Here is a 27,295-nt window from a genome sequence, read left to right as displayed (position 1 = left end):
ATGCGGGACTTCCTTACAACTCAAGTCAATGAAATAAATAGCAAGCCAGAGCTAAAGATACCACTATCAGAACTCGTAAGGATGTCGCTTCTCTTGGTGAGTGTTTGTTTATTTCTCTGTAGCTGATAACAAGGGGTCAAGGGAGAGGTGATGTCAGTCTTGGATTGGAAATTTAATACTACTACTAATAATAATAACAACCCGCCTCTTAGTCTTGATCGTTAAGGCTTTGAGGTATAAACGCTGTGACACCGCGGTTATTCGGTTCGAGTCCCATTGCTCGAATGTTGGCTGGCAGGGTAGAGGTGTTGGCGGGATGCAATTTCTAATCACTAGATTACATGTTCAATGCCTGGATTAAATTGTAAACGTCTCCGCAGTGCTCATACGGAGTGAGGCCATATGACGCTGTTGCCTTTGTTTCGACCATAAGCAGCCACCTTGGTGCTATTCAACAGGAGAAGGCTATGTGCCGGCACCAGGTTCCACCCTCTCCTTTCTTACTATCATATCAGGTAATTCATTTCATCTCATTAACGTCTCTGATAAGTTTGACGTCAGAGGATATCCGGTCAAAAGAAAAAAGAACCCGCCACGACAGGTTCATCTCACCTCATACCCGACCTCGTAGTGAAACGGGACAAGTGTTGGACAAATAATAATAATAATAATAATAATAATAATAATAATAATAATAATAATAATAATAATAATAATAATAATAATAATAATCCAAGTAAATGTCTTGGAAAGAATCGCCAGCAGAACTGGCTTAAGAATTTCTGCAGAAAAAACAAAATTTTTAACAAATATTTGGGATGCACCAAAATTTCTGAAAACACATATTGGCCAAATAGAGAGGGTAAAAAATTCTAATATCTAGGGGAAATAATCCATGAAAATGGTTTAGAAAAATCTGCAGTAGAGGAGAGGGTACATAAAATGGAGAGAGCTTATGGTGTCACAAAAGATATCTACAATAAAAGATGCCTATCCAAAAATGCCAAAATAAGGCATTACAACACTGTAGTGAAGCCAGAATGCCTATATGCAAGCGAATGTCTGGCATTAAACTAGAATTTAGATAAACTAGAAATACTAGAAAGGCGAATCATGAGGAAAATATTAGGCCCACAAAACACAGCAGAAGGTTGGAAATTACGAAGTAATGCTGAAATATATTAAAAAAATAGAAAATATATCAGATGTAATGAGGAAAAGGAGACTTATGTTTTTTGACATTTATATCGAATGCAGGATAGTAGATTAACCAGTAAGATATTCAGATATTTGTGGGGTAAGGAATCATCGACAAGCTGGGTCAATGAAGTAAGAATGGATTTAGAAAAAAACAATATAACAACGGAAGAAATAAATAATAGAGAAGGCTTTCGGGAAAAAGTATTGAAAATAGAAGGATTCCAAGGTAGGAAAATAAAAAAGACTGGTTCAAAGTGGTCTGAAGACAGAAAGAAGAAACATAGTGAACAGATGAAAGCGTACTGGAAGAAAAGGAAAGAACAAAGAAGAAGGAATTGAAATTGGCACGTGGTCCTCTGGTGGCCCATTCGAAATAATAATAATAATAATAATAATAATAATAATAATAATAATAATAATAATAATAATAATAATAATAATAATAATAATAATAATGGCGAATAACCTCCGAACACGCATGGTGCAGGTCTTATAGGCGACCTGCATGTCTCTGGGGATGCGGCTCCTTCTTCAGAAGACATGACAAATACACGGCCCCCGATTAAGCAAATAAGGTTTAAATCTGGATAGGGCAGCTAATCAAACCCGATACCCGTTGTACCAAATCATTTCGCCACGGAGCTGGGTAATTTAAGTATGGAATATCTCTATAGATTAATGGAATTTTCATAGAATTTCGGTGGGATATTTTATGGTTGTTGAATGTTCAAAGGGAAAGTGATATAACACAAGAGTGCGCTGTCAGTGGTGGAGATAAGTCGGAGGAGAGCAAAGAGATGCTCTCAGCAGGCACCAAGCTATACAGTAAAGTGCGGTCTCTTCACATGAGCAATAGAGGGACAATTTGTTATTAAGAGTACATAATTCTGTGCTTGCAGAAATTGTCAATTCTACTTTCATCCTCCCGTCCCTTTGGACGCTCAGTCTACCGGAATAAATAGCATCACACTGGACAGAGTCCTAGTGCCGTATCCGTCATCGAACGTTGGCGATCTTAGTTTTGTTGTTGGCTGAACCACAGTCGCAGGTTCCCCAGTCAAGACGTGCGGGCTCTCCCAGGACCCCTCTTCTCTCGATGTTCCCTTGTATATTTATTTGGAGGAGGGCGCCTCATGATATGACCAGCTTCATGACCTTAGCAGCCCAGCGCAGTTTTACACCTCCTGGTCAATACAGTAGACCCACATTTCAATTGCTCCTCATCTTTCCTCATAGTCCAGGACTCTACTCCATACACACAGCCCCGCGCTATCCTAAGACGAAGCTGCGGCGCTCGTTGACGGCGATATTCTCAGTATCGGAGCTCCGTTGACCCACAGGGCCTTGCTCACAATAATGTATTGGGTCTTCTTTAAGTTCAGGTGTAGACCAAGGTTTTCACATGTCTCCAAAATTTTCACGAAGATCTGATGCAAGTCATCAGTCTGTTTCCACAGCATTCTTTCCTCAAAGAATATGCGTATAAAGTGTCTAAGATGACGCTTAGGTCATTCAGGCAAAACACATGAAACTCTATCCCTGACAATTTCCTTGTATAGAGTTAAGTGTGGTGATGTATTGCTAATCAAAATAATGTTGAAAATGTTCGTCTCCTTACTCACAAGTCTTCCCAGCACGAAGTTTCCAACGTAACACTGCTCTTTGTCGGACGCCACCCAGAGCAAATTGCGCTGTTCTCATCTGGATCTTTTCATGTTGTTCTTGAGTCAAATAATCTGTCGAGTCTCTCGTACGCTGAACGGGTCTTGCCAGTGACTTATACGCCTCTGTCTTACATTCTTACTACAACTCCTAAATACACCCATAACCATATGAAGAGATCTGTAAAGATCACCTAGGTACTTGCAGTGATCCCCATGTGTTGCTTTCACAGCATCGAGGCAGTAATTAACATGCAAGAAAACAGTAACATTGCCTTGCGGGATCCACTCTTAATCAGAGTATAACCCGACAGCGTTCCACCTATTCTAAGACATTGAGTTTGCTTTCTGGAAATGTCGCCACATATTCAGTTACACCTTGTCCGGTCCAAAGGCCGTCTCTTCCTTGTTCTGCTCTCTCGATAGACTTTGATTAGGTCAATACCGATGCAGTCCATTTGGCCTCCTGAGTATAAAATATCTGCCATATCTTGCTTGAACCCTTCCTTAGTGGAATGACTTTTCCTAAACACAAATTTCCTTCTATCAGAGCAGTTTGAAACATTGTGTGCAATGTAACAAGAAGGAATGCTTTCCTTATCTTACGTGCATCACATGTCAAGCTATCTGGACTATAACTATCCCCTTTATATGTTTGTCACTTAGTCACTTGTAAACTGGGTATACTATAGAAACTCTGAGCTAATTTCGTATAGCTCCTTCACGCAAACAGTGAAGTACAGTAAATGGGGAGGTGCTCCAAGGTAAATAAGTAGTTATGCCCAATTATGACACATTTAGAGAGGTGTATGGTGGAATCCTACAGGAAAACTTGTAGGCATTGCCGGCATTTACGTTCACTGCTTCGATATTGCGGCCTCGTGAAGTTGACTATGCTGTTACCTGTGTGAAGTGCCTTAAACCGTCAGATATTCTAGTAGTTTGACTTCCGTGACAATATGTCCCTAGCATCGATTTTGGACTGCTCCCTGGCGTTAAAAGCACTTTATCAGCCTGGGAGAGAAGTGGTATTTTGAAGTTGAGTAACCTATCGGCAGTAAGTTATTCTTTTAATCATTCAGAAGTTATCAAAACTGTGATCAATTCTGTACCGGGCGGTACACCTCCACGCCGCTAATTCAAACATTGCGCCAGTTGAAACTCCTCTACTGGAGGAAGCCTGAACTTTAACAACCACATTAATTCTAAGATTTCTCAGAAGATATCCCTACTGTAAATTTAGAAGTGTTCTGAACTAGGTCAGTTTCGATTCGTTTTTGTTTTCTCTGTAGCAAGAAGTGTGAACATTCTCTTCTAGATGGCACCACTTAAGAACTACAATTGTGCACCCTAGTGCGAAGTGAAGGAACTTTTCTTCTGAAGAAATTTTGTAGTCATAAGTTTGTTCTTTGTTAAATTTCTTTCTGTCATTGTTTGTGTTGGCAATGTTAATCCGTTCGTTCCGCCGGTTTTGAAATTAGCCAATCCCGAATTTCTTTAATTAATTTTCGACCAATCGGGGCTTTCTTCCCCAACCTGCTCTGTAACTGTGTTCGGTAACCAATACAACTTTGTGGGCGGGTTGTAATCATTCATGAAACGTCTCGAATCTTCCACGAGGATATATAAACTGCTGATTTTCTGGTCTCGTTGCCACTTCAGTAACATCTATCCTAGTGTGATTATGTAGCAGGGGGCGGGAAGCGCCTCTTTCTTCGGGTAGCAGTTCATCCATAAGGTAATGGCCTTTTAATAACTTCTTTTCTTGCTAGCTCAGCAGTTTAACCCTCGGGGCAGGTTCGAAACTTTTATCATGTAACCTTCCTTTAAAATGTAAAAGACACTTGATATAAATTCTGTCTCTTTAACTACAAATTGGGATAGAGAGTGCCTAACCCTCTCGAGCTCCCACTCATATTGTTTTGAGGTGACTACATTTTTATAACAGTTTCCCAGCTCTTCGTAATGAAATAAAGTTTTATTTCGTGTCACCTCCGTAGTATGGGATTAGCCCTTGCATAAGCGGCCTAGGGCCAAATTAGGTTTTAATAAAGTGTATTAGGAGTGCTGAGTACGCCTCCACTCAAGTTGGTATTTTGGGGCCATGTCATTGTCCTGTTTCTTTACTGAATAGGCCTCAGTAGGTTGGGTATTTTTACCCCTGTTTTTATGTGTCTGGAGGACAGCTTGAAGGTGGAGTTTGGTGTGGCCGTTGATGGGCTTGAACTTTGAGAGCGGGTTGCTCTTTCTTAAATTTGGTTTCTGTGTGCCTCGAGCAGGCTTTACTGGGTAATTGGGAGCAAGTGCTCCTGGGCATGATTGGGGTTTTCCGCCCCTTTGTCAAACCTTGTATTTGGGTAAAGTTGGGCTAATTGCTCAAGAATTGTGAGTCTGGGGCTCGAAGCCCAAATCCTGTAGCAAACTGTAATTGTACATTCTTAATTGGTAGATATGCTACTGAATACCTGTTATACTTGTTATTTCTTGATCTTGAAAAGAAAATATAACCTTGTTAAATTTAAATTAACTTTAATTTCGTAAGTTGAGACCTATTCATCCCAGCACTTTCTTTCACCTCTAACTACCACGGAAATCTCCGTAACAAATTCAATCAGCCCATCAAATTATATAATATTAAATTGATTATTCACTCAAAATGTATGAAAGTAAATCCTTCAGGAAACATCGGCTAATACTATATTTAAATGTGTCTGGTACTGATTGACTTGTGTGTGTAATAAGGGAGAGGAGACGGGGGAGCAGGTATTTAACAAGGTATTGCAGAAATGTAATTATGTGAAAATTATGCGTGTGAAACTCGGGAGGATTTAGAAATTTTAGTAAACTTGTAACAGTTAGTGTGTCCGCATTTCCCTAAAATTCATGAAGGTCCCATCCTCTGTTGTTTGGTTCCACTAATACCGAGAGGATAACCAGGTATAACTAATTATGTAATACTCCCCTTCTGCTTTAAGGGTCTGTGTAACGTACTTTACAGCCCCGACAACGGGCGTATTGTAAAATCATTGTGAACTAAAATTGGAGGTTCAAGCCCCGTCTAATGTAAAACTAGGAGCAACTGCTCCTACCGATTCTGAGTACCTTTTTTAAACCCAAATATTAAGTGAACTTCTCGATTCGAGACCCGACCTAGGTAATGTGCTTTGGAAGCTACGGCTTCTTTTTGTGAATTATGTCTTTCCAATTTGTAAAGGCAAGCCTGCGGGTCATCAGACTGTGATAGACGCAGATATGTTGTAAAGTATCAGAGATTTCGAGCTCCTCATTCTACATTTCAACTTGATGGTTCACGTTCCAGCCATTGTCCCTAACTACAGTGAGTCTCTGCACAAGGCACTCGTTACTTGGACTAGTCGGGGCTGTAGTTTTCAAGGCTCCGTTATAGGAATATTGGCCACGACAGAGGAAAATGTATCAAGGGCTGTGGAATGTCAGATCATTTAGCATGTACTTAGAACCAAGTTCATGAAGCTCTCGTCACAATAATTAACAAATACTTAGGAACATGTTAATAAATCCTGTCAGAATACTTAAAATTGTAAAGGGAAGCGGACGATTAATTTACACAGTAAAATATTGCGGGCTGTTTTCTTAACTGACCATCAAAGTTTTCAAGCGGGGCTGACGATCTAAGGTAATGTATTTGTTTGACTGAGGATGGATAGCGAATGAAGCTGAAATTAGTACTCTGCATTGAAGTGCCATATTTTATGTCATAACCTCCTTTAGGCTGTAATTTTAGTCACAGTTAACTGTTGAACTCTGTACTTGTTCCAGGTTCTCTTGCCCCTGACGCTAGCAGTTTCACTGGCGAGCACAGACCACTGTGCATCGTCTGTGGGCTCGAAGTTGGACCTGTCTGTGCATAGCCGCAGGAACGCCAGTGGACACTGGATAATAACGGTACCGTGTATTATCAAATTCAGAGTTGTGTTTCCGTGTTGGATGGATAATATTGTATGTGATTAATACACGTAACTTATTGCTGTGTATAATAAATATTTGCATGCATCATTCAAATTTCAACCAAATTTCAAACCACAGTACAGTTTGCGGAAGTAATCTAATATGTCCTTGATATCATAGTGCATCAAACACTAACCTGCTTTGCATGTGCTAACCACTAACGGCTTAAGAAAGTGGAGTAACTCGTAGCAGACGTAATTACTCACGATTGTGTTGTTATTGCTGGGAAAAAAGTCCCGTGTTTAAAATAATATCTGCATGTTGCTAATACGCTTGACCCAAGACAAGCAGCCAGCTAGTTCGAGAGATCGTCACAGGAAACGCTAGAACTTAGTAGTTAACTGAATTTATATTTCACAGACATTTCACACAGTTTGTCTTTGTGACAACAGCCTATGATAATCCCGCACTGAACTTGTTAAATAATATAATAACGGTAACACACAGGTTGTGGGTTTATGGAAAATAAATAAAGTAGAAACTAGAACTTTCCTTTAAGAAATCATTCCAGGAACATCGGTCTGGCTGGAAATATCTCGTAATGGTGCCCCCTGATTTACGATGAAGTCTGAAAGGTTTGTCCGGCCCAGATGGAGACCCTGAGGAAAAAAAAGAGCTCCGTGGATGTGGAGACTGCCGCAGTCTTGGGTTTAATGAAGAAGTCCTGCCAATCGATATCTAGTGCAATATTGCCTTGAGCAGTAAGAATAAGCCCAGCCAGGTCATATACTGCTACACTTCCTGGAGCCGTAAGAAGTAGTCGAGCCAGGTCATATCTACTGCTACACTGCCTGGAGCCATAGGAAGTAGTCCAGCCAGGTCATATCTACTGCTACACTGCCTGGAGCCATAGGAAGTAGTCCAGCCAGGTCATATCTACTGCTACACTGCCTGGAGCCGTAAGAAGTAGTCGAGCCAGGTCATATCTACTGCTACACTGCCTGGAGCCATAGGAAGTAGTCCAGCCAGGTCATATCTACTGCTACACTGCCTGGAGCCATAGGAAGTAGTCCAGCCAGGTCATATCTACTGCTACACTGCCTGGAGCCATAGGAAGTAGTCCAGCCAGGTCATATCTACTGCTACACTTCCTGGAGCCGTAAGAAGTAGTCGAGCCAGGTCATATCTACTGCTACACTGCCTGGAGCCATAGGAAGTAGTCCAGCCAGGTCATATCTACTGCTACACTGCCTGGAGCCATAGGAAGTAGTCCAGCCAGGTCATATCTACTGCTACTCTGCCTGGAGCCGTAAGAAGTAGTCGAGCCAGGTCATATCTACTGCTACACTGCCTGGAGCCGTAAGAAGTAGTCCAGCCAGGTCATATCTACTGCTACACTGCCTGGAGCCGTAAGAAGTAGTCGAGCCAGGTCATATCTACTGCTACACTGCTTGGAGCCGTAAGAAGTAGTCGAGCCAGGTCATATCTACTGCTACACTGCCTGGAGCCGTAATAAGTAGTCGAGCCTGGTCATATCTACTGCTACACTGCCTGGAGCCGTAAGAAGTAGTCGAGCCAGGTCATATACTGCTACACTGCCTGGAGCAGTAAGAAGTAGTCCAGCCAGGTCATATCTACTGCTACAATGCCTGGAGCCATAGGAAGTAGTCCAGCCAGGTCATATCTACTGCTACACTGCCTGGAGCCGTAAGAAGTAGTCGAGCCAGGTCATATCCACTGCTACACTGCCTGGAGCCGTAAGAAGTAGTCCAGTCAGGTCATATCTACTGCTACACTGCCTGGAGGCGTAAGAAGTAGTCGAGCCAGGTCATATCTACTGCTACACTGCCTGGAGCCGTAAGAAGTAGTCGAGCCAGGTAATATCTACTGCTACACTGCCTGGAGCCGTAAGAAGTAGTCGAGCCAGGTCATATCTACTGCTACACTGCCTGGAGCCGTAAGAAGTAGTCGAGCCAGGTCATATCTACTGCTACACTGCCTGGAGCCGTAAGAAGTAGTCCAGCCAGGTCATATCTACTGCTACACTGCCTGGAGCCATAGGAAGTAGTCGAGCCAGGTCATATCTACTGCTACAATGCCTGGAACCGTAAGAAGCAGTCGAGCCACTTCATATCTACCGCTACACTGCCTGGAGCCGTAGGAAGTAGTCGAGCCAGGTGATATCTACTGCTACACTGCCTGGAGCCGTAAGAAGTAGTCGAGCCAGGTCATATCTACTGCTACACTGCCTGGAGCCGTAAGAAGTAGTCGAGCCAGGTCATATCTACTGCTACACTGCCTGGAGCCGTAAGAAGTAGTCGAGCCAGGTCATATCTACTGCTGCACTGTCTGGAAACGTATCTACGTCTTCGGTACCGTATTCCCGAACCGATCCCTGAATCTCTCCGTTATATTCACTCTGATATGTGATTGTGATTTCGTCCACTCCACTTCCTTTATCTCGAAACTATGGTCACTGAAGCCGAGCTTGGAGACATCAGAAGTCTCGTTTGAAAAATAAATTTCTTTTTGGACATATTGTCTCTTTTTACAGCTGGAGAATGATGTCAAGAAATACCGAAATTCCGTGCTTTAAACATTCAGTTCTAAAACACACGAACAATTGTACCGAATTAAATGAAACTGGGATGTTTTAGTTATATCTAAGAATAACGAACAAACAGCATCTCTGGGAGTACGTTATAGGTTTTCCGTAAGTTACGGCTCCGATTGCCACTATATGGTGCGGCGAAACTCCGAGTAAAGCACCAATTGTGGTTGTGTGGTGTGGTAGTTGGGCATAATGGCATCTCATGTGACGTGCGAGGAAGGAAACAGGAATGTGAGTAGGAAGGGTTGTTTCAAATGGGTGCTTCATACTCACCTTGGAATTATAGTGGATTGTGAACTGAATGTGGGCTATAATTTTCTATATCTTAAGAGTTCAATATTCGTTACAGGTTGATACGCGGCGATTGACATCGACGGAGAACCAATGGGAATTAGCCGTGAATGTCCACCAAGAAAGAAGATCATGTGATAGCAGTGAAGTTGAGCAGCTTGTTTCGGTGACTTCTGTACATCCACCAGTACACGGTAAGACCTGATCGTTGTCATAGAACTCTCATTCACACTCGGTGTTCCTTACCCCAAAGAAGTAGGACTGCAGTGTTTGTGGGCGGTATCTCCTCCGTGTCCAGGGGCAATCAGCTAGGGAACGTGCCTGCGTCAGTCTCCTCCCTATTCGATATTGTGGATGGGACTAGGCGTTCTGAAATGCTTGAGAGGATTGGAATTACAGGGAACGAAGAGTACCACAAACTGCAGTGATCAGCGAGCGAGGCAGGTGCGTGGTCTGCCTCTCCTTCAGTTTAATGTGCATATAGAGCAGGCAGTATTGGATATGGAGGAACGTCATTGTTGGAGGATGTCAAGGGCAGTTGAATGTAATAGATAAGGTCAGGTGAAGCACGTGATATAAGACTAGGAAATGTACTCATAAAGGAAGTGGAGGAATTTGGGTGGCTAGGAAGTAACATAACGAATGAAAGGAGAAACTATCCGTTCATTACCGAAGAAGAATATTTGCTAAAGGAAGCCATCTTGTAAATGAAACATTCTACTCACCATAAATATAAAATTCAGGCCGTCGTTTGCCGAAGTATTTGTCTGTAACGTTAGAGTCATGCTAAGTAGAGAAATAGAGTAGAGGCCTTTGAAATGTGGTGTTACAGAAGAATTCTTTTGGTAATAATGGGAACTCGTGTCCTTTTCCGAGGTTATGCAGTTCTTTCCAGCAGCACTCCTAATCGAGGTGATCATATTTAACTACCTACCTGCAGTCCTGCCAACATTACATTTCTCAAAGTAGTGGGAAAAAGCGTAGACCACGAGCTTTGCAAGTAATTGTGTTTACCGTTACTCTACGGGGTTTAAGGTGAGATTGGACGATCATAGCCCAAACAAAGAGCAGGTGACGGGAGGGAGATATGGGATAAGTATGAAAAAGTGTTTAGGCTGCTGACGGAGAACAGGAACAATGTACAGGGTGCGGTGGGAGGAGAAGTTCTGAAAGACAGATATGCTAATAGTTTAAGGGGGAGGAAACTGAGGGCAAAGGGATAAAGTCAAGGGCAGTTATCACTAGGGTATCCGTGAGTAACCGCTGGTAAACACAGAGGGATATAGGGGGAAATGAACTTGTTTCAGGAATGTGGGGGTAAGAGAAAAGGTACAGTAGGTGGAGGGGAAGAGGGGGTGGAACATGGTGGAGGAGAAGGTATGGTCTGTAAACATCAGGGAAGACTGTTGAAACTATTAGGTAAGCGGATATAATGAAGTAAGTGAGGTCGAGACTCTGGTCATCGAGGACTCCATAGTTAGGCTCGGGGAGAAAGTGCACGGAGGAAAGGGAACCAAGGTAGAGGAATTACGTTAAGACAGAAGATGGGGAAAGGGTGTGGTAGTTTTCTATGTTGGTACGAACAACGTACGACATAGTGTGGGATCTGTTATGAAGTTGAATGGAGAGGAGGTTATTATCAGTGGGACACTTTCTATGAGAGGGTAATATAAATGAAACTAAGGGGTATTTATGTGGGGGGGAGACTGGGAGTGCGTGTGTTGTTTAGAAAGGATACATGGCGGACTAGGCAGCGGAAGTGAAAGTACGTGGACATAGTGGTTATAAGATTCATATTTACCAGATATTGTATAAGGAATTGTTTCATGGTTGAGAAGTGACGTAATGGATGTCTTCCAAAACTGGAGTGTTTTTGTACAGATGAGATAAAATCGATAGGTGGGTGAGTATTTATACCGGCGGAAGAAGTATTTTTATGGTATGGAAAAGTTGAGAAACATTAAGTTCTAGGTATAGGGCTCAGCTCTTTGCGGTGTACTTGTGCGGATGAATTGATGCAGACGCGGAAATATTTCACTAGGTAATCAGCGATGAGGGAAGCGTGGCATCAGTAGGCAATTTAGATCTGGCTGTCAAACTGAGTTTTCTTCTGGAATGAATGCCATGTGTGTAGGAGATCTAAATTATATCATGTCCGTTGCTATATGACTCTGCTTTGAAAATACAGTAATATGTAATAATATAAAGTGTAAACAACTTATCTTTATTTGTCATCAAATCAAAATTAACCTCCTCCTTCTTAAGCTCGTGATTGTGTTCAAAAGGACCTAAGTAAGGAATCTAACCTTTCTTCACTTTCATGAATGATACAACAAACCATATACACCTTTCTGGAGCGGCATTATCATGATGAGTAGTGTTTCAACTGGACAAAATAGAATCATTACAAGTAAGAGACACACGCACTATTTTAATAATGTTGGTACAGGCGATTTTTTGAACATAACCATAATCTGAAGTAGGCCTTGTCGGAGACCGTAAAATGATTCCATACGGATTTTATTTGCACAGTTTGCGATAGATTTTCAGGATTATTATTTATCAGAAATTGCATATTTCATGCGTATTTTTGTTCCAGGTACTTCGACGTCTCAATATATGAAGCCAGTCACACCTGCAACTACTACACCAGCTTACACTACTCCACCGACTACTGCTATTACCACTACTCCAACTACTACTACACCAGCTAGTACTACTACTACTACTACTACACCAACTACTACTACTGCACCGACTGCTACTACTCCACCGACTACTACTATTACCACTACTCCAACTACTACTACACCAGCTAGTACTACTACTACAGCTGCTACTACAAGAACTCCAACTACGTCTACTACTCCAACTACTACTACTACTACTACTACTACTACTACTACTACTACAGCTACTACTACTGCTACGAAACCAAGGTCCTGTCCTCATTCAGGTGAGTGATAAACTCTCAAGAAGTTAATCAGATTGTCTATGAGTGGTGTACTTGAGACGAACGTACATGTGTTTCTTGGAGATTTTGATCTAGTTTGTTCAGGTAGAAAAGTAAAGCTCTTAATCGTTGTATTCCACGTTCCACAGATAAAGTACTCACCCTGCAGTTACTGTGTAGGTGTTTGCTTGGAGCAGCAGTCTGCAGAGCGAGTGCACGAGTAGAGAGAATATGAGAAATGAGAGCGTCTTGGGTCCGAAGTGAAGGCGGGACCCGGTGAGTGTTCCACATATCGCAGCGTACAGCACAGCGGCCCCACACGCGAGCCGATGATACTATCACGTAGAGGTTGTGGGTTCGACAACCCTCAAGGTGATTCCGTGGCTTCTCAGTTTTGCATGAGACAAATATCTGGATGTGCACATTTAGTAAGGCACCTTCCCGTTTATGGCTCTTTCCTACGGCACGCAGTCATTATATCATTATCTAAGATAGATTCACGATTTTGGGCAGGAAAGCAACTGGAAACTACTTCAATAAAACTACCAGGAATCCATACTTACATTTTGTTTCCAGGTGAATTGCAAACGTACAAAATTTAGCAACCATCCTTATCAGTTCTTGCTGAACTCCACAGGACTCTCAGAGAAAGGCTCGTCTCCCTCCTCAACTTGTTCGGGGCGCCCTTGAGAGCTGTGAACAGTACAGATTAGGATTGTAACCGTTCCTCGAATGGAGAATTCAACTTGTAGGTGTTTTTGACTGAAATAGGAAACAAAACCCCTGGGGGATCCACTGGAGAGAAAGGATGTCAGAACCACAGATTTAAAATTATCACTTAGTTTACAAAAAATGTTTTATCACTGACATTTTTTTCACATGAATAATTGAATAGTAAATAAGTCGAAAGCCTTACAACACCACCTGAAAACAAGTCGTTTTATATGTCTGACAAAAAACAGAGGATAATATTTTTACATGAAATGTTGCCAGGTTAAGTTTAATTCAATGACTTGCAATTTGTCAAAACCTGCGCTGCATAAATTTTACATTTGATAATTTTTGTTGGAGGCACAGCCTCTGTTATAACGAGAGAGAAAAACTGGTAAAATGCCAATAGCAGTTAATTAAAGAAAAAGTTTAACATTGATAAATACACCAAAGGCAGGAGGTAGCAAAGTGCCCTTTTGGTAGATTCGCTGACTAAATAATATTAACATTAAGAAAAACTCTGAAGGGCACCGCCTTCATCAAAATGACAGAGTAATTGGGCGAGGTGCCATAACAGTTACTTTATTGATTGCTTTTGTGATTAAACATATGTACTAAATAAACAATATTTCGAGTTAAAGTAAATACATACTAACCCTAGAAAAGAATTATACTAGTGATATAACTTCAAAATAATAGCCGGTATATATGCGTGTTCGTTTGGCTGAGATTCTAAAACTTTGATCGTGTTTTTCTCAGAACATCATTTTCTGACTTAAGTCGTATGTGACGATTCGATCGAAACTTGTAATTGCTACAACTTCTCTTTCACCATACATTTCAGTGAACATAACGTCAACGCGGATAACTGTTAATGTCTCCCTAAAGAGAATTAGTCCTTTTGAAGACCCTAAAGTCACATGCACCCTCTCACAGAACCCTGAATGGTTACACACCAGTGACGCATGTCACGCCATGTTTCAATTTTAATTACACAAACATAAAGATGATCAATATTACGTATGAAAAGAATAATTATCAATACATTTTTCTGAAATATTAAATCAAGAGACACGTGAATCTTGTGAATTTTTTGTATATAAAACTTGCTGAAGTTTGAATTATAGGTCATCCCTCTGTCAGTTATTCCATTCTTCCCTCGCGGTTCCTTGGGCACGTGGAGAACATATGGAAGCTCTTTATAGGCCTTGAGGCAGACAGTGGTCAAGCAGAAGTTCTCCATTTATCTCTTGCGCTCGGTAACTCTTATTACTTTACTTGGTACAACTGCGGATGCCTTTCCGATGAGTGGCACAATATGTGCGGGTTCAGGACGTTCTAAGACGACATGACCTGGCCTTTGTTTTCTTTCACAGTATTATTATAATTCGGTCTGAGAACGACGGTTCTTCCCAAGTGTGGATGCCGTTGATCAGTGCTGATGTTCTCAGTTTTACTGACTGTCATATGTGCTCCTGTTTTGTGTGAGTGCTCGTTTATTCTACACTAATGTATAACATGGGTCTCGCAGGCCAACACAAAATAGCTGCATTTTGTGACTAATCAAGGTGTAATGAGGTAGAAATACTCATAAATGCAGTGTTGCCAACCGCTGAGATTTAACTTTTAAAATATTGTAAAATAATGTCTCGTGTAATTTAACTAAAAGTTGTACAAATGATGAAGTTAGTAATATGTCGTTCACTTTTAAGAATTCCAATGTGGACCACATTCTAGTGATTCTATTGCCCGCAACTATTGGAAATACTGTACATAGTAGAAACGTTGCAGTTGGAGAAAAGCCCCCTCTAATGAGTGATTAATGTAGATTTAGGCGGCTCCAGAGTTATTAATAGTGAGCAAATGGAGGTGGCAACAAAACAGGGGAAATGCAACTAAATTCAAGAGGAAGTCATTAATACATAATGCGTCTTGAGTTATGTCTTACTGCGCTTGAAGACAGTACCGCATGTTTCGTACACATAACCGATCATCTTCAGGTAGCCATTTAGAGCAGTAGGAGAAGGCTGTCCGAGGAAAAGACACACATCCGACTCATAATTTGTTTGTATCTGTGATACCAATTTGTAGCATTACTTCTTGATAAAAGTAAAGTAATTTACGGATATCGATTAAATTTCTCCGGAGGACAGTTAGGAAACGTAACTCTCAAGGGAAGGGACATTCCACGCGGACTGATGTGTCTATAAAAATTCCGAATCTGAACATAAAACAACAAGAATAGGAAATAATTATATTCTATACAATGTTAAAGAAATATCAACTGAAAGTTAAGAAAGGAATGCATTGCCTTGGATTCCCTTCTTTTAAAACAAAATCTCCCAGTGGTTTTCGGCACCGCTTAATCATCACGACTTACCGGCACTTTGCATCTCATTTGAGTGAAGGGCCTTAAATGAGCGTGCTACTGCTGCCATAGTGCAAAGTTTGAGTGGAAGAAGGAGCATGGACGTTGATATTACACGAGCTAAAGCTTAAAGAAGGAAATATGTTTCACTCTGAATCATTACAAGTGAAGGTTTTCTTATTAGGAAGCATTTACCTCAGAAAAAAGAAGATCAGTTCGTATATCATGCTCTGGTTTCATGTTTGTTCCCTGTGTGTACTTTCACATGCGCCACACATATTTAAGTATCCATGACCATGTACAGGAAATACGACGGTGATGTTCTTGATTATTAATTTTTCACATCTCCGGAATACGAAGAGAGCTGGCTGTTTCCAAGACAGCTAAATCATCTCGAAAATACTCCGAACGATCCAGCTCCGGAAATGAGCTGCACAAATCAGTTTATCACGTAGATAGAAGCACTGGTCCGCCTGCTGGGCAAGATGCTTAAGGCGTCCCGTTGGTCGAAACAAGTTTCACCATCACAATGTTGGCCAGCCGGGTGGGAGAGGTGCTGGTAGATGGCGTACAAAAGCCTGGATTCATTACAAACCTCACCACATTGCTCATTTAGACTGAGGGCATAGGTCGCATTTATGACGGAGGGCGAAGGTGAGCCTTGAGCAAATCGCTTGCTGTTTTATGACCGAAGTAGGCTGCATGTCGGCACCGCGTTTCACCCTCTCCTTTTCCGCTATCGTACCTCACGTCCTTCACTTCATCTCATTAACTCCTCTTCTGTACGCTACGGTGTCTCCTGACCATGTCATGCATCGAAGAGTACGACAAGTAATGAAGGATCATCATTTTCACCCGAACGATGGTCTAAAATATAAACGTGTGATGTTCTATCTGCCCACAGGTTACCGACTGTTTGAAGGTTTCAACTGTTATAAGACGTACCGTGGAGGAAAGAGTTGGAGTGACGCCAGGGAGCAGTGCAAGAGAGACGGAGGTGATCTGATGGTGTCGGAAAGTGAACGGGAGAGAAGAGAGGTGTTCCCTCCAATGGAAGAGCATGTGAGCCGGATCCCCTGGATGGGAGTTTACAAGCCCGAAGGTGAAGATCGTTGGGTGTCTGTGAAAGGTGAGTTCTCTCTAGCTCTCTTCTGCTCATGAATTACCGAATGTCGGATGGAGGACATTGGTCATATTAAACCGAAGAAGCCGACATTTAGCTGTAGTTAGCGATGTCACTGGCTGATGAGCACACCGTATTGCCTATAATCAGGGGAGGAATGAAGAAGTCCTGCCCTCAGTAGCCCAGGCTTTCTGAGCCCAACTTGGCAACTTCGATTCTCGCTCAGTCAGGTGGTATGTCAGTCTCGTGTCGGTAGATTTACTGGCACATAAAATAAACATTGATGGATAAAATTCCGGCACGTTGGCGTCTCCCAAACCATACGAATGTAGTTACTGGAACATAAAGTGAATAATATTAGTTATGTCTAAATGAAGGGAAAGAGTCGCAAAGTGAGGGTATGAGGACATTCATCTGTCGGATGGGGACGTTAATCCTTGAGCAGACCTCTCGGTGTTCTTTGACAGGATTAGGCTATGTGCCGCACCAAGACGTGCAGGTTTATCACGGACGTCAAATAGAGAGTAGGACACACTGGGGTCGTGGTAGGGACATCATCATTATAGAATGTTGTGCCTTGTTTAGTTCCACACCTCTTGTCTTTAAATAATTAGAAACTGAGTCCTGGTCTCCTCTGCTGCTCTTACCCTCGATGGCTGACTCCGTTATTCTCGCAGGTAACCCATCATCCTCCATTCACCTCACGCGACCCCAACACCGGAGTACCCCTTCATCCATCGAACTTACATATCACTTAAAATTTATCTTCTCATTCTGGGTACCTTTCTGTCATTGTTCCCACCCGGTGTTTCTAGACTTCATTCTCGTTATTTCAATGTAGATTACAACTAGCGTATGGACGAGATATCCAGAGTCCACCCAGCTTGCACTCCCACACAGCGAAGGTTTCCTGAAAACAGACCGTTTCATCCCAGAGCTCACTGCATTAATTTTGCTGCACCTTGCTTCCTGGGAGAAGTTCCAGTTTTGTATCTCCGACCTGACATTCAGTTCTCGAAACTTTCTTCTCCACTGACATGACTTTATTCTTGGTAATAAAAAAAAAAGCAAAGACATCTCCGTACAGGCCACGAAGGCCCTGGGAGTGGTGGAAGGTAAAGGCTTCCACTATTCGTAACCTCGGCACTTGATGGCGTAGAGTTGTTAGCTCTACGACCGGCCGCCTTTCCCCCAAGAATTAACCTGGTACTCATTTTTGATGTAGGATAAATGAACCTCAGGGCCATATGCACGTCACGAAGTGGAAATTTAACGACTTTCTGACGGGGATTCGAACCCACGTCCTTCCGGGCGAACCGAGTACGCCTTTACCGCCTCCGCCAGGGAGCCCCTTTATTCTTGGTAATGCCAATACTGATGTCGTACTCACTGCACCTATTTCAAATTCCAAGAAATAAGACTGCAGGCTTTCAGCTCTGTCTGCCATTAACACCAAAATGCTTACGACATTTTAGCATCCCTGGCGCTTTATATCTTCCAGTAGATGATCCTTGTAAACTATGAACAACAACATTGAAGATTGCAGCCATATCCCACCCCTGTAAGTACCTTGAATCAAGAACTCGTTCTACCATCAACTTTCAATGTCAACATAAGTGAGTTTTATTGCTCCCAATAATCTGAGCTTAATCCCGTATTCTCTCAGTGTGGCTGACATCCTTCCCTGAATTACTCTGTCATATGCCTTCTCTAGATCTACGAAACATAAACACAACTTGCTATTCATATCATAGCACTTTTTACTTATGTGACGAATACTGAAGACCTGACCATGAAAACCCCTCTGAGGTCTGAAACCACACTGGTCTCATCCAACTCAGTATAAGACATTTATTGGTTTCTCCCTCATGAAATACTAGTGAATACCTTGCCCGGTGCACGAATGAATCACCATCATCAGTGTCGTTGAAGTACCTTGATGGTTCTAGCAGTCCTCTTGCTTATAAATAGGTGCAATTACTGCTTTCGTCAAATCAGAAGGACCTTTACTAACTTTCCAGGCTCATCTTATTCCTCTGTGAGCTTCGTTGTTCGCGGCGTCAAGATGAATATTTCCTCTTATATTCCTTCCACCTGTACCATTATTTGCTCGGAAGTACTATGAGTTTACCACATTAATCCAAAACATTATTTTTTTCTTTTTTCCCTCCGTACCCCACACACTGCCCATCCCTTTTCAACACTTGTTAAAAGCATTTGATTTCCTCCTATCCCTTCCTCATTATCACCGCCTGCCGAAATAACATTATTTCCTAACTCTTCCTAACTCGCCCATTTCTACTTTAATTGTTACGATTTCCCCATTACTGTGGGTCGATAGATTAATATCGAATACCATTTACTTCACCTCTTTGCTTCCAAAGAATCCTGCACTGTCAAAACTAATTGGAAATCCTTTACTCCCGGCGGCTTGCTTAAAATATTCTCAGCTCGGTAAATTATGTGAAGCAGGCTGCTAATCTATTTGCACATAGTCCAAGTTAGAGTCTCTCCTCTGACAGGTTAGTGACCTATGGTTGATTGTATAGTCCTCGCCTCTTGAGCACAATGAGGGCCATGACTCAGAATATATCCGAGGTGCCCAATACTACTCTCGGCTCAAGGAGGACCATGACACAGAATATGTCCGAGGTGCCCAATACTACTCCCGACTCAAGGAGAGCCATGACTCAGAATATGTACGAGATACTCAATACTACTCCCGACTCAAGGAGGGCCATGACTCAGAATATATCCAAGGTGCCAATACTACTCCCGACTCAAGGAGGACCATGACACCGAATATGTCCGAGGTGCCCAATACTACTCCCGACTCAAGGAGAGCCATGACTCAGAATATGTACGAGATACTCAATACTACTCCCGACTCAAGGAGGGCCATGACTCAGAATATATCCAAGGTGCCAATACTACTCTCGGCTCAAGGAGGACCATGACACAGAATATGTCCGAGGTGCCCAATACTACTCCCGACTCAAGGAGAGCCATGACTCAGAATATGTGCGAGATACTCAATACTACTCCCGACTCAAGGAGGACCATGACTCAGAATATATCCAAGGTGCCAATACTACTCCCGACTCAAGGAGGACCATGACTCAGAATATGTCCGAGGTGCTCAATTCTACTCCGGACACAAGGAGGACCATGACTCAGGATATGTACGAGATACTCAATACTACTCCCGACTCAAGGAGGGCCATGACTCAGAATATGTCCGAGATGCTCAATACTACTCCCGACTCAAGGAGGACCATGACTCAGGATATATCCAAGGTGCCCAATACTACTCCCGACTCAAGGAGGTCCATGACTCAGAATATGTCAGAGGGGCCCAATACTACTCCCGACACAAGGAGGACCATGACTCAGGATATGTCCGAGGTGTCCAATACTACTCTCGACTCAAGGAGGACCATGACTCAGGATATATCCAAGGTGCCCAATACTACTCCCGACTCAAGGAGGACCGTGACTCAGAATATGTACGAGATACTCAATACTACTCCCGACACAAGGAGGGCCATGACTCAGAATATGTCCGAGATGCTCAATACTACTCCCGACTCAGGGAGGACCATGACTCAGAATATGTCCGAGATGCTCAATACTACTCCCGACTCAAGGAGGGCCATGCCTCAGAATATGTCCGAGGTGCCCAATAGTACTCCCGACTCAAGGAGGACCATGACTCAGAAAATATCCAAGGTGCCCACTACTACTCCCGACTCAAGGAGAGCCATGACTCAGAATATGTCCGAAGTGCCCAATACTACTCCCGACTCAAGGAGGGCCATGACTCAGAATATGTCCGAGGTGCCCAATACTACTCCCGACTCAAGGAGGGCCATGACTCAGAATATGTCCGAGATACTCAATACTACTCCCGACACAAGGAGGGCCATCACTCAGAATATGTCCGAGATGCTCAATACTACTCCCGACTCTCAGTACAATTTACTCGTCCCCTCAGTCGTTGCCCATAGTTCAAGTACTGGGACGTGACTGCAGTCACTCACACGACAACAGTACCCTGGGGTCATGGTTGGACACGAAAGAGGTTCAACAACGAAGCAGCCGTCAAAAACGCCTTGGAAATATCTGTCACCATGAGACGGTCGATCGCCTGGGAAACGGGTGCGAATGCTCCTGCATCGCGTAGAAGAAGGAATGGCATTTAGTGATGCACATCCTATTTAATAAAAATTCCTCGTCCTGGAGTTCTCGTAGTGATAAATGTTACTACCAACTAGCAGGGACAGGGTGTTTCTTGATCACCAACACACTCATGGCGAGAAGAGGACCCACATGTGCGACGATAAGTATTACAGGTAAAGCTCGTAGACAAACAGCCCGAGTGAATAAGAATGTGTCGCTTCCTGTTTAAATGTACGGCCTGTCGTCATATTTTATTATTCTCTTCTTCACGCACACTACCAATGACCAGCAGCTGTCAGTTACTCTGATCTCTATTTATAGTTGACGTTGTGTTTTACCGATTACTAAACATTTCCTTATTTTCTCTGAATCACTTGAAGTAATTCGTGAGGCAAGGCCCAGAAAATTGCTTAGAATATCCATATTTCCATTTTCACGGCTATAATGTACTTTTCGGTACTCGCTCAGATGATCTCGAAAACAATATTTCTATATAATTATAACGAACGGTTTTGAATGATGAAGACCGTACGTAACTGCTGTCTCTGTTTCAGGATATATCGCCGTGAATAACCTAGAAGGATACGCGTATCACCGTTATCAGCGTCATTGATATTACTCAGCTGAGCCAGAGCAGGAATGTCTTTACTTTGACACGTGAAAATGTTTGAGGAGCCCTCGCAGACTTTAAGAGTTCTCACAAGCAGCAAGCTATAACTTCTAGATTGCCAGATTACCAGGTCTCATTTACATCATAGCCAGAACTTTATATTCCTCCAAGATGCTGATTTATCTCAGTCTCAAATGCAGAAACGCATTCCCGTGTTTTGTCGCAGACTTTCTCATTTCTGATTGGTACAATGTGTGGCCTTGTCCTTACTGTTTGCACTCATAGACGATAAACATTTCCGGCGGGGATAAAATAGCACTTGTTTGGTCATCACATCTTCCTGACATCTCTACTCTCTGGTGGGGCCACACAATTTTACAGCCGGATGGCCTCCTTGATGTGGGAGAGCTGTTCTCTATTGTGTGAGCTGAAAACTTTCTTGTGAGGACAAAACGGAAACCAGATTTTGAGAAGTACCGAATGCATCTCACAGTGGACAAAGACCAAGTGTTCGTAAACGTCCGCTGAGAAACTCCTTGGTGCGTTTTGTGCTTGAGCTTTTTAAATTATTGATTTAAATAAGGTAGTCATATCGTCAGACCAACGGAATTAGGATTACTCGGTCTCAAGAAGTGCACAACACCTTGCAAATATATGGATCTTTTTGTTCAGCAAATATCTACAAAGCGGAAAAATCTCCGAGGACTGGAGGAAATTTAGAATAAATACATGATATACAGGAAAGGACAAGCCGACAAACCAATCTCATAACGAGGGATTGCTCTGGAGTATAATATCAGAAGGACAAACGAACTTCACTGACCATCAAATATAAGAGTATCAATTCAGATTAAGAAGGAAACGATCACCTTCACAGGCTAGAAAATGTCTACAAGAAGACATCTGGGCGGCTTAAGACACCCCAAAGGCCAATACTGTACAGTCTTCACAGACTTTACAAAGGCATTCGACATGTTGGACAGGAACAGTATGGACCCCATGACAGAAGACAAGGCAATTGTAAAACTCATAGAAAAACCCCAGTCACCAAACATGTAGCGATAAACGAGGGGATAAGTATATCAAAAGAAATCCTTCAAACAAATTGAGTAATTCAAGGTGACCCTGTTAGTCCCCTCCTGTTTAACATTGCTACATCTGACGCAGAAAATCCATTGAAAATCTGAAATCGGTGTCGCTCTATATGTATCCTCATGACATTGTCCTAGGTTCGCAGACCGAAAATGACCTTAAAGAAGCCTTAAACAAACTGAACATTTGAGCTGAAAACAACAAATTCGTCATAAACCAGGAAAACGTATACATATGGTTTTTCGAAGAGGGGCAGGTTACCGACCGAAGACAAGATAGTACTAGGAACAAATACTTAGGACTAACTCTAGAGACATCAGGAACGTCATACAGGATCCGCATCAGGGAAGAGCGATCTGAAGAACACAGCTATGACTCTGTTCAGCGCTAAAATAGTACCAATTATCACGTGCGACTTGGAACTGATCTGGGAATTTCTAGAGACAATAGAAAAAGTAAAAGTCCGCTTCCTAAAATGAGCCCTCGGAATTGCAAAAAAGCGCCCTCAAGGCTTGCGTCTGAACCTCCTTCAATGAGGACTTGAGATGTCACTTAATGCTGCCATCAACCGGCCAAGAAAATAATTATTGACCCGCCGACGAGACAAGCCATGATTGATAGAGGATGGACAAAAGGAAACCACGACGTGCGTTCTGCACTGACAAGCCTGGCGATACGTGGATACCACCACAGAATATGCAAGAATACATAATACCATGAACCCAACAAGGAATCTTCGTGTAGTTTGTGTGACAAATAATACTTCTCCTGCTGCAAGAATCGCAAGAGAATTATACCAGAGAATAAACACCCACACTTCCCTATGTGCATTTGTATGCTCTTATTAATTAATTAATTAAAATTGCCAGCATGTCTCGTCGTGAAAGTATAATAGATACGTAGTGTTCCTAACTTCGTCGTAATCGCCAAGAACTCAATGGTGTCTCTCTCTACTCGCACGTGAACAGTAAATTACAAATTGAGACGTAGAATGAAAGTTGTGTGTCAATATCATCCATATCCTTGCTAACGACTACGGAACCTCCTGAACCTCAGACCAAGTAGTGACATCGTCGATAGTAAGATGACCAAAGCCAACTTCGCTGTTCTAATAGTCTCTGCGGTTTGATCCCGGAATGTTTTCTTCTGAACAGATGACGTCTGGCCGTGAACCGCGGGGTCTTCACTTGACCTCAGGTTAACTAATCGATATATATGTACTTGCTCTCTTCACCTTCACATCATCGACTCCCGAAGCAGTTTCTACTTCCTGGTGCGCTTGAATTTTCATATTTTTGTGATATTTGAAGCCATCTCCTTCCCGTTTCTTCTCAGTTATAATAAAAGGAAGTGCTCGAATTTGTTGTGAATATCACTGTGCTCCCTTTTCAGCTTCCTTATTGCAGCTACTACAATTTCCGTTTCTCTTTGAGTCTGCGACTTGCACGTTTCGCATCACTGTATTCCCTGCAGCCACTAACAAGTACGGTCTAACACTATCACTCCACTGGGGTGATATTGGCACTCTGCCTTTTTGTATTTCGTTCATAGCAATTATGATTCTCATCGCTTCACTTTGGCTGGCTTTTGGGTGGTTCACTGGTTTGTATTGACTTTAGATATGTTTGTGTCTGTTATAAAATGTGCACTGCGGGTGACAGATCGGGATGGGCATAGTTTCGTCAGTGGGCGTGCTCAATGAAAGTAGAAAAATTACAGATGGGAAGGAACCTCCTAGAAAACCATCGCATGAAGGAGTCTTGTTTATCTCTGATGTTACTCAGTGGAACACAGCATGGCACGTTATGATATCCAGGTGCTGCCAGCACGCCGAGTGCTAGAGACCGGTGGCTGTGAGGATACCTTGGCCAGATCTTTAATGTATTAAATCCTTATTTTGTTTGTCATTCAGGGCGATATTGAAATAATGAGAATGTTTCCACATTTATAGACTGTTATATCGTCTATACAGACGCTCATTTCTACGAAGTGATTGCCTCGTGTGATGATGTACATAGCTACAACGGCACTTCTGTTGCCTTACACAAAGTTACTGAGGAAACGGGAATCATTGGCACCAGTTACACATTTCAAGATCTCGAACTGTTAAGTGTTAAATACTATCTCTCAGTGAATGGATCATTTGCACTATGCAGACCATGTTATCTCCATAGTATGTATTAAAGACTATTAACATACATACATACATTATCATTATGGACTGTTATGCCTTTCAGCGTTCAGTACTTCCAGGGGTAACGACTATCTGTCTTTTGTTTCATAAATACATTAACATGTGTGGTTCTTATTTCCAATTACTTGTCGTACAGCACTAGTCGTTTATAATGTTGTGAGTTTCTGACAGCACGGCGCGATTCTTACTAAGTGGACATTTTAGGTCAACTGATGTATAACAAGGCAGTGCCACAACTTCTTCAGACGACAGTGCTCCAGGCATAGTGGATTTGATCTTGGTTTGAGGAGCATCAGCATGTACTTCAACTTCTTCTCTGGCCTATTCAATCACTCGAACCACTGTGGTACGTTATGGCGACAAGACTTCATCGCCTCTGAGGCAGCTCGGTCAATATTTTATGACGTTTGTTACTTATTACTATTTTCAATTATTGGGTGGTGGTATGGTGGTATTTGTATTTCATGAGGAACTAAAATTGGGCAGCCATCCACTAATGGAGCAAAAGAATGAAAAGGGTCGACACTTCGAGAGATGAAGGTGTCGGCTAAAGAAAGGGAAGGGGGAGATGAAAGTCTCCTCAGGTATCAAAAATGTAATACCGCCGTGGTCGGACAAGAACGAGAGTTAACCAAGGATAGATGAAAGTGAGAAGCCTGACAAAATTATGTGGAAGTAATGCCAGGACTCAGCTAACTTCCCCACGGTCACTACGTCGCGCTCCAAAATGACGAGCTCCTTGGACGCATTTTGTTATCCTCTTACGATTGGCAGGGAATACCATAGATGTATTCTATGGTCCCTAGCCACGGGGTCGTACTTATCGAGAAAATAAAACAACAATGTTGTCGCAACCTCAAAACACACGGATAAGAATTACGAAACTTGAAAATGTTGAAAATATACCGAAAGCGATGACTGTGTCTTATAAGGGACAGACTATTTATTAATAGAATTGTAAGAATAAGTACATAAAATCAGAATAGAAATACCGCGGTGCGTAATGATAGGGAATACAATTCAATACAGAAGAGCGGAACAGAATGTGGAAATGCACGTAATAGAGTACAACTGGCAGCACACGGCGTATCGATATGAAGTACCAGCTTCGTAACACCATAGTTATCGGATTGAAAACTGGAGCACGAAATGACATCCAAGACTTCTTTATAAATTTCCACAAAGTGCTTCAGCTGCAGGTGAAAAGCGTAGATAAAATTGACATCGCTCCAATTCGTGGATCTGTGAACATATTCCGATCTTATTCCTGGTTGACTTCATGATAGCAATATGTAATACCAGTTTGACGAACCGCTCACGTGGTAAGTTGTTGCCATCAATAGAAATTATTTTTAGAATAAGATTACTGGTGGCTTCAAGTAGTCAAGTAGAACATCAGTGAATATTGTTTTAATAGGAATACCACTGGGAGACCATTGAAGGTACCGGAAAGGTAGAGAAGCCCCACGACGGTCGTGATTATGAAAGACTCCCAAGGCCGTCGGTGTCGGACTAGAACAAGTGTAAACCCAGAGAGGTCGCACAAGGAAGATAAGAGAGAGGAGCCTGACAAGAATTTAGTGGGGAAAATGCCAGGCTCAGCTAGAGGAACCGTGGTCGTCAAACCACGGTCTCAAGTGAGATCCAGTGGTTGACCTTTTAGTGTCCTCTTACGAGAAACAGGGGATAACGTGGATGCTCTTCTAACTCCCAAATCCATTGGGGGTTATGAAGGCTGAGGTTCGAATCCCGCTGTATACTGGGTTGATGGTTTCATCCAGAAATGCGCGTGTTGTCAGGAAGTCCATCTGGCGGTAAATCTGAGGCGAAAACCAAAATGAGCCTGGGGTGTTCCAGTGACCTCGGAAATAACTGGTATAATCTGAAGAAAGATAAAGTGTTATGGATCGAGTGTACGACACTTATGTCCTGTGTTTCAGGTGAGCCTGCTCTCAGCAGTTGGTGGAGGCCTCGTTACCCGAATAACAACGCTGGTAAAAAGTGCGCCCTTGCTGTCAGGACAGGTCTGCTGTTGAACTACAATTGTGCAGAACGCCGGTCCTTCATCTGCGAGATCCCGCTGTGAACAGATCTCATGTAGAGTGTTGATATATAATAAAGATACTTGTAAATAAGATGTGACGTTCTTTTTCCTGTTTCAACACTAACTACAGGGAAACTATTCAGAACAGCGAGGTCATCAGTCGTGTATGTTCTACCTTCCCTAAAAACAACAAGGTAATCAGACATATAATATTCTACCTTTCTTTAAAACATCAAGGTCATCGGACATGTAATGTTCTACATTCCCTCAAAAGTAACAAGGTCACCAGATATATAATGTTCTACCTTCCTTTAAAAACAATAAGGTCAGC

The 27,295-nt window shown here is 42.4% G+C and overlaps 1 protein-coding gene across 1 annotated transcript; it reads left to right on the top strand.

Moving 5' to 3' along the window:
• Positions 1-27,006, top strand: LOC137503245 (transcription initiation factor TFIID subunit 12-like). Its single transcript, XM_068230786.1, has 6 exons — positions 1-96; positions 6,660-6,785; positions 9,749-9,884; positions 12,290-12,646; positions 16,627-16,851; positions 26,861-27,006. Exons 1-6 carry the CDS (start codon positions 1-3, stop codon positions 27,004-27,006), a joined length of 1,086 nt encoding a protein of 361 aa, XP_068086887.1.
• The last annotated feature ends 289 nt before the right edge of the window (positions 27,007-27,295 follow it).

The sequence above is a fragment of the Anabrus simplex genome, chromosome X, assembly GCF_040414725.1.
Source record: "Anabrus simplex isolate iqAnaSimp1 chromosome X, ASM4041472v1, whole genome shotgun sequence".
Classification (NCBI taxonomy): Eukaryota; Metazoa; Arthropoda; class Insecta; order Orthoptera; family Tettigoniidae; genus Anabrus; species Anabrus simplex.
The sequence above is the reverse complement of the archived record's forward strand: the minus strand, read 5'-3'. Positions and strand labels throughout refer to the sequence as shown.

Bases quoted from the DNA above. Each gene is read 5' to 3' on its own strand.
- LOC137503245 (XM_068230786.1), top strand. From the start codon at position 1: ATGCGGGACTTCCTTACAACTCAAGTCAATGAAATAAATAGCAAGCCA. The intron at 6,786-9,748 runs GTACCGTGTATT...TATTCGTTACAG, and splicing joins GTGGACACTGGATAATAACG to GTTGATACGCGGCGATTGAC. The intron at 9,885-12,289 runs GTAAGACCTGAT...TTTTTGTTCCAG, and splicing joins TGTACATCCACCAGTACACG to GTACTTCGACGTCTCAATAT.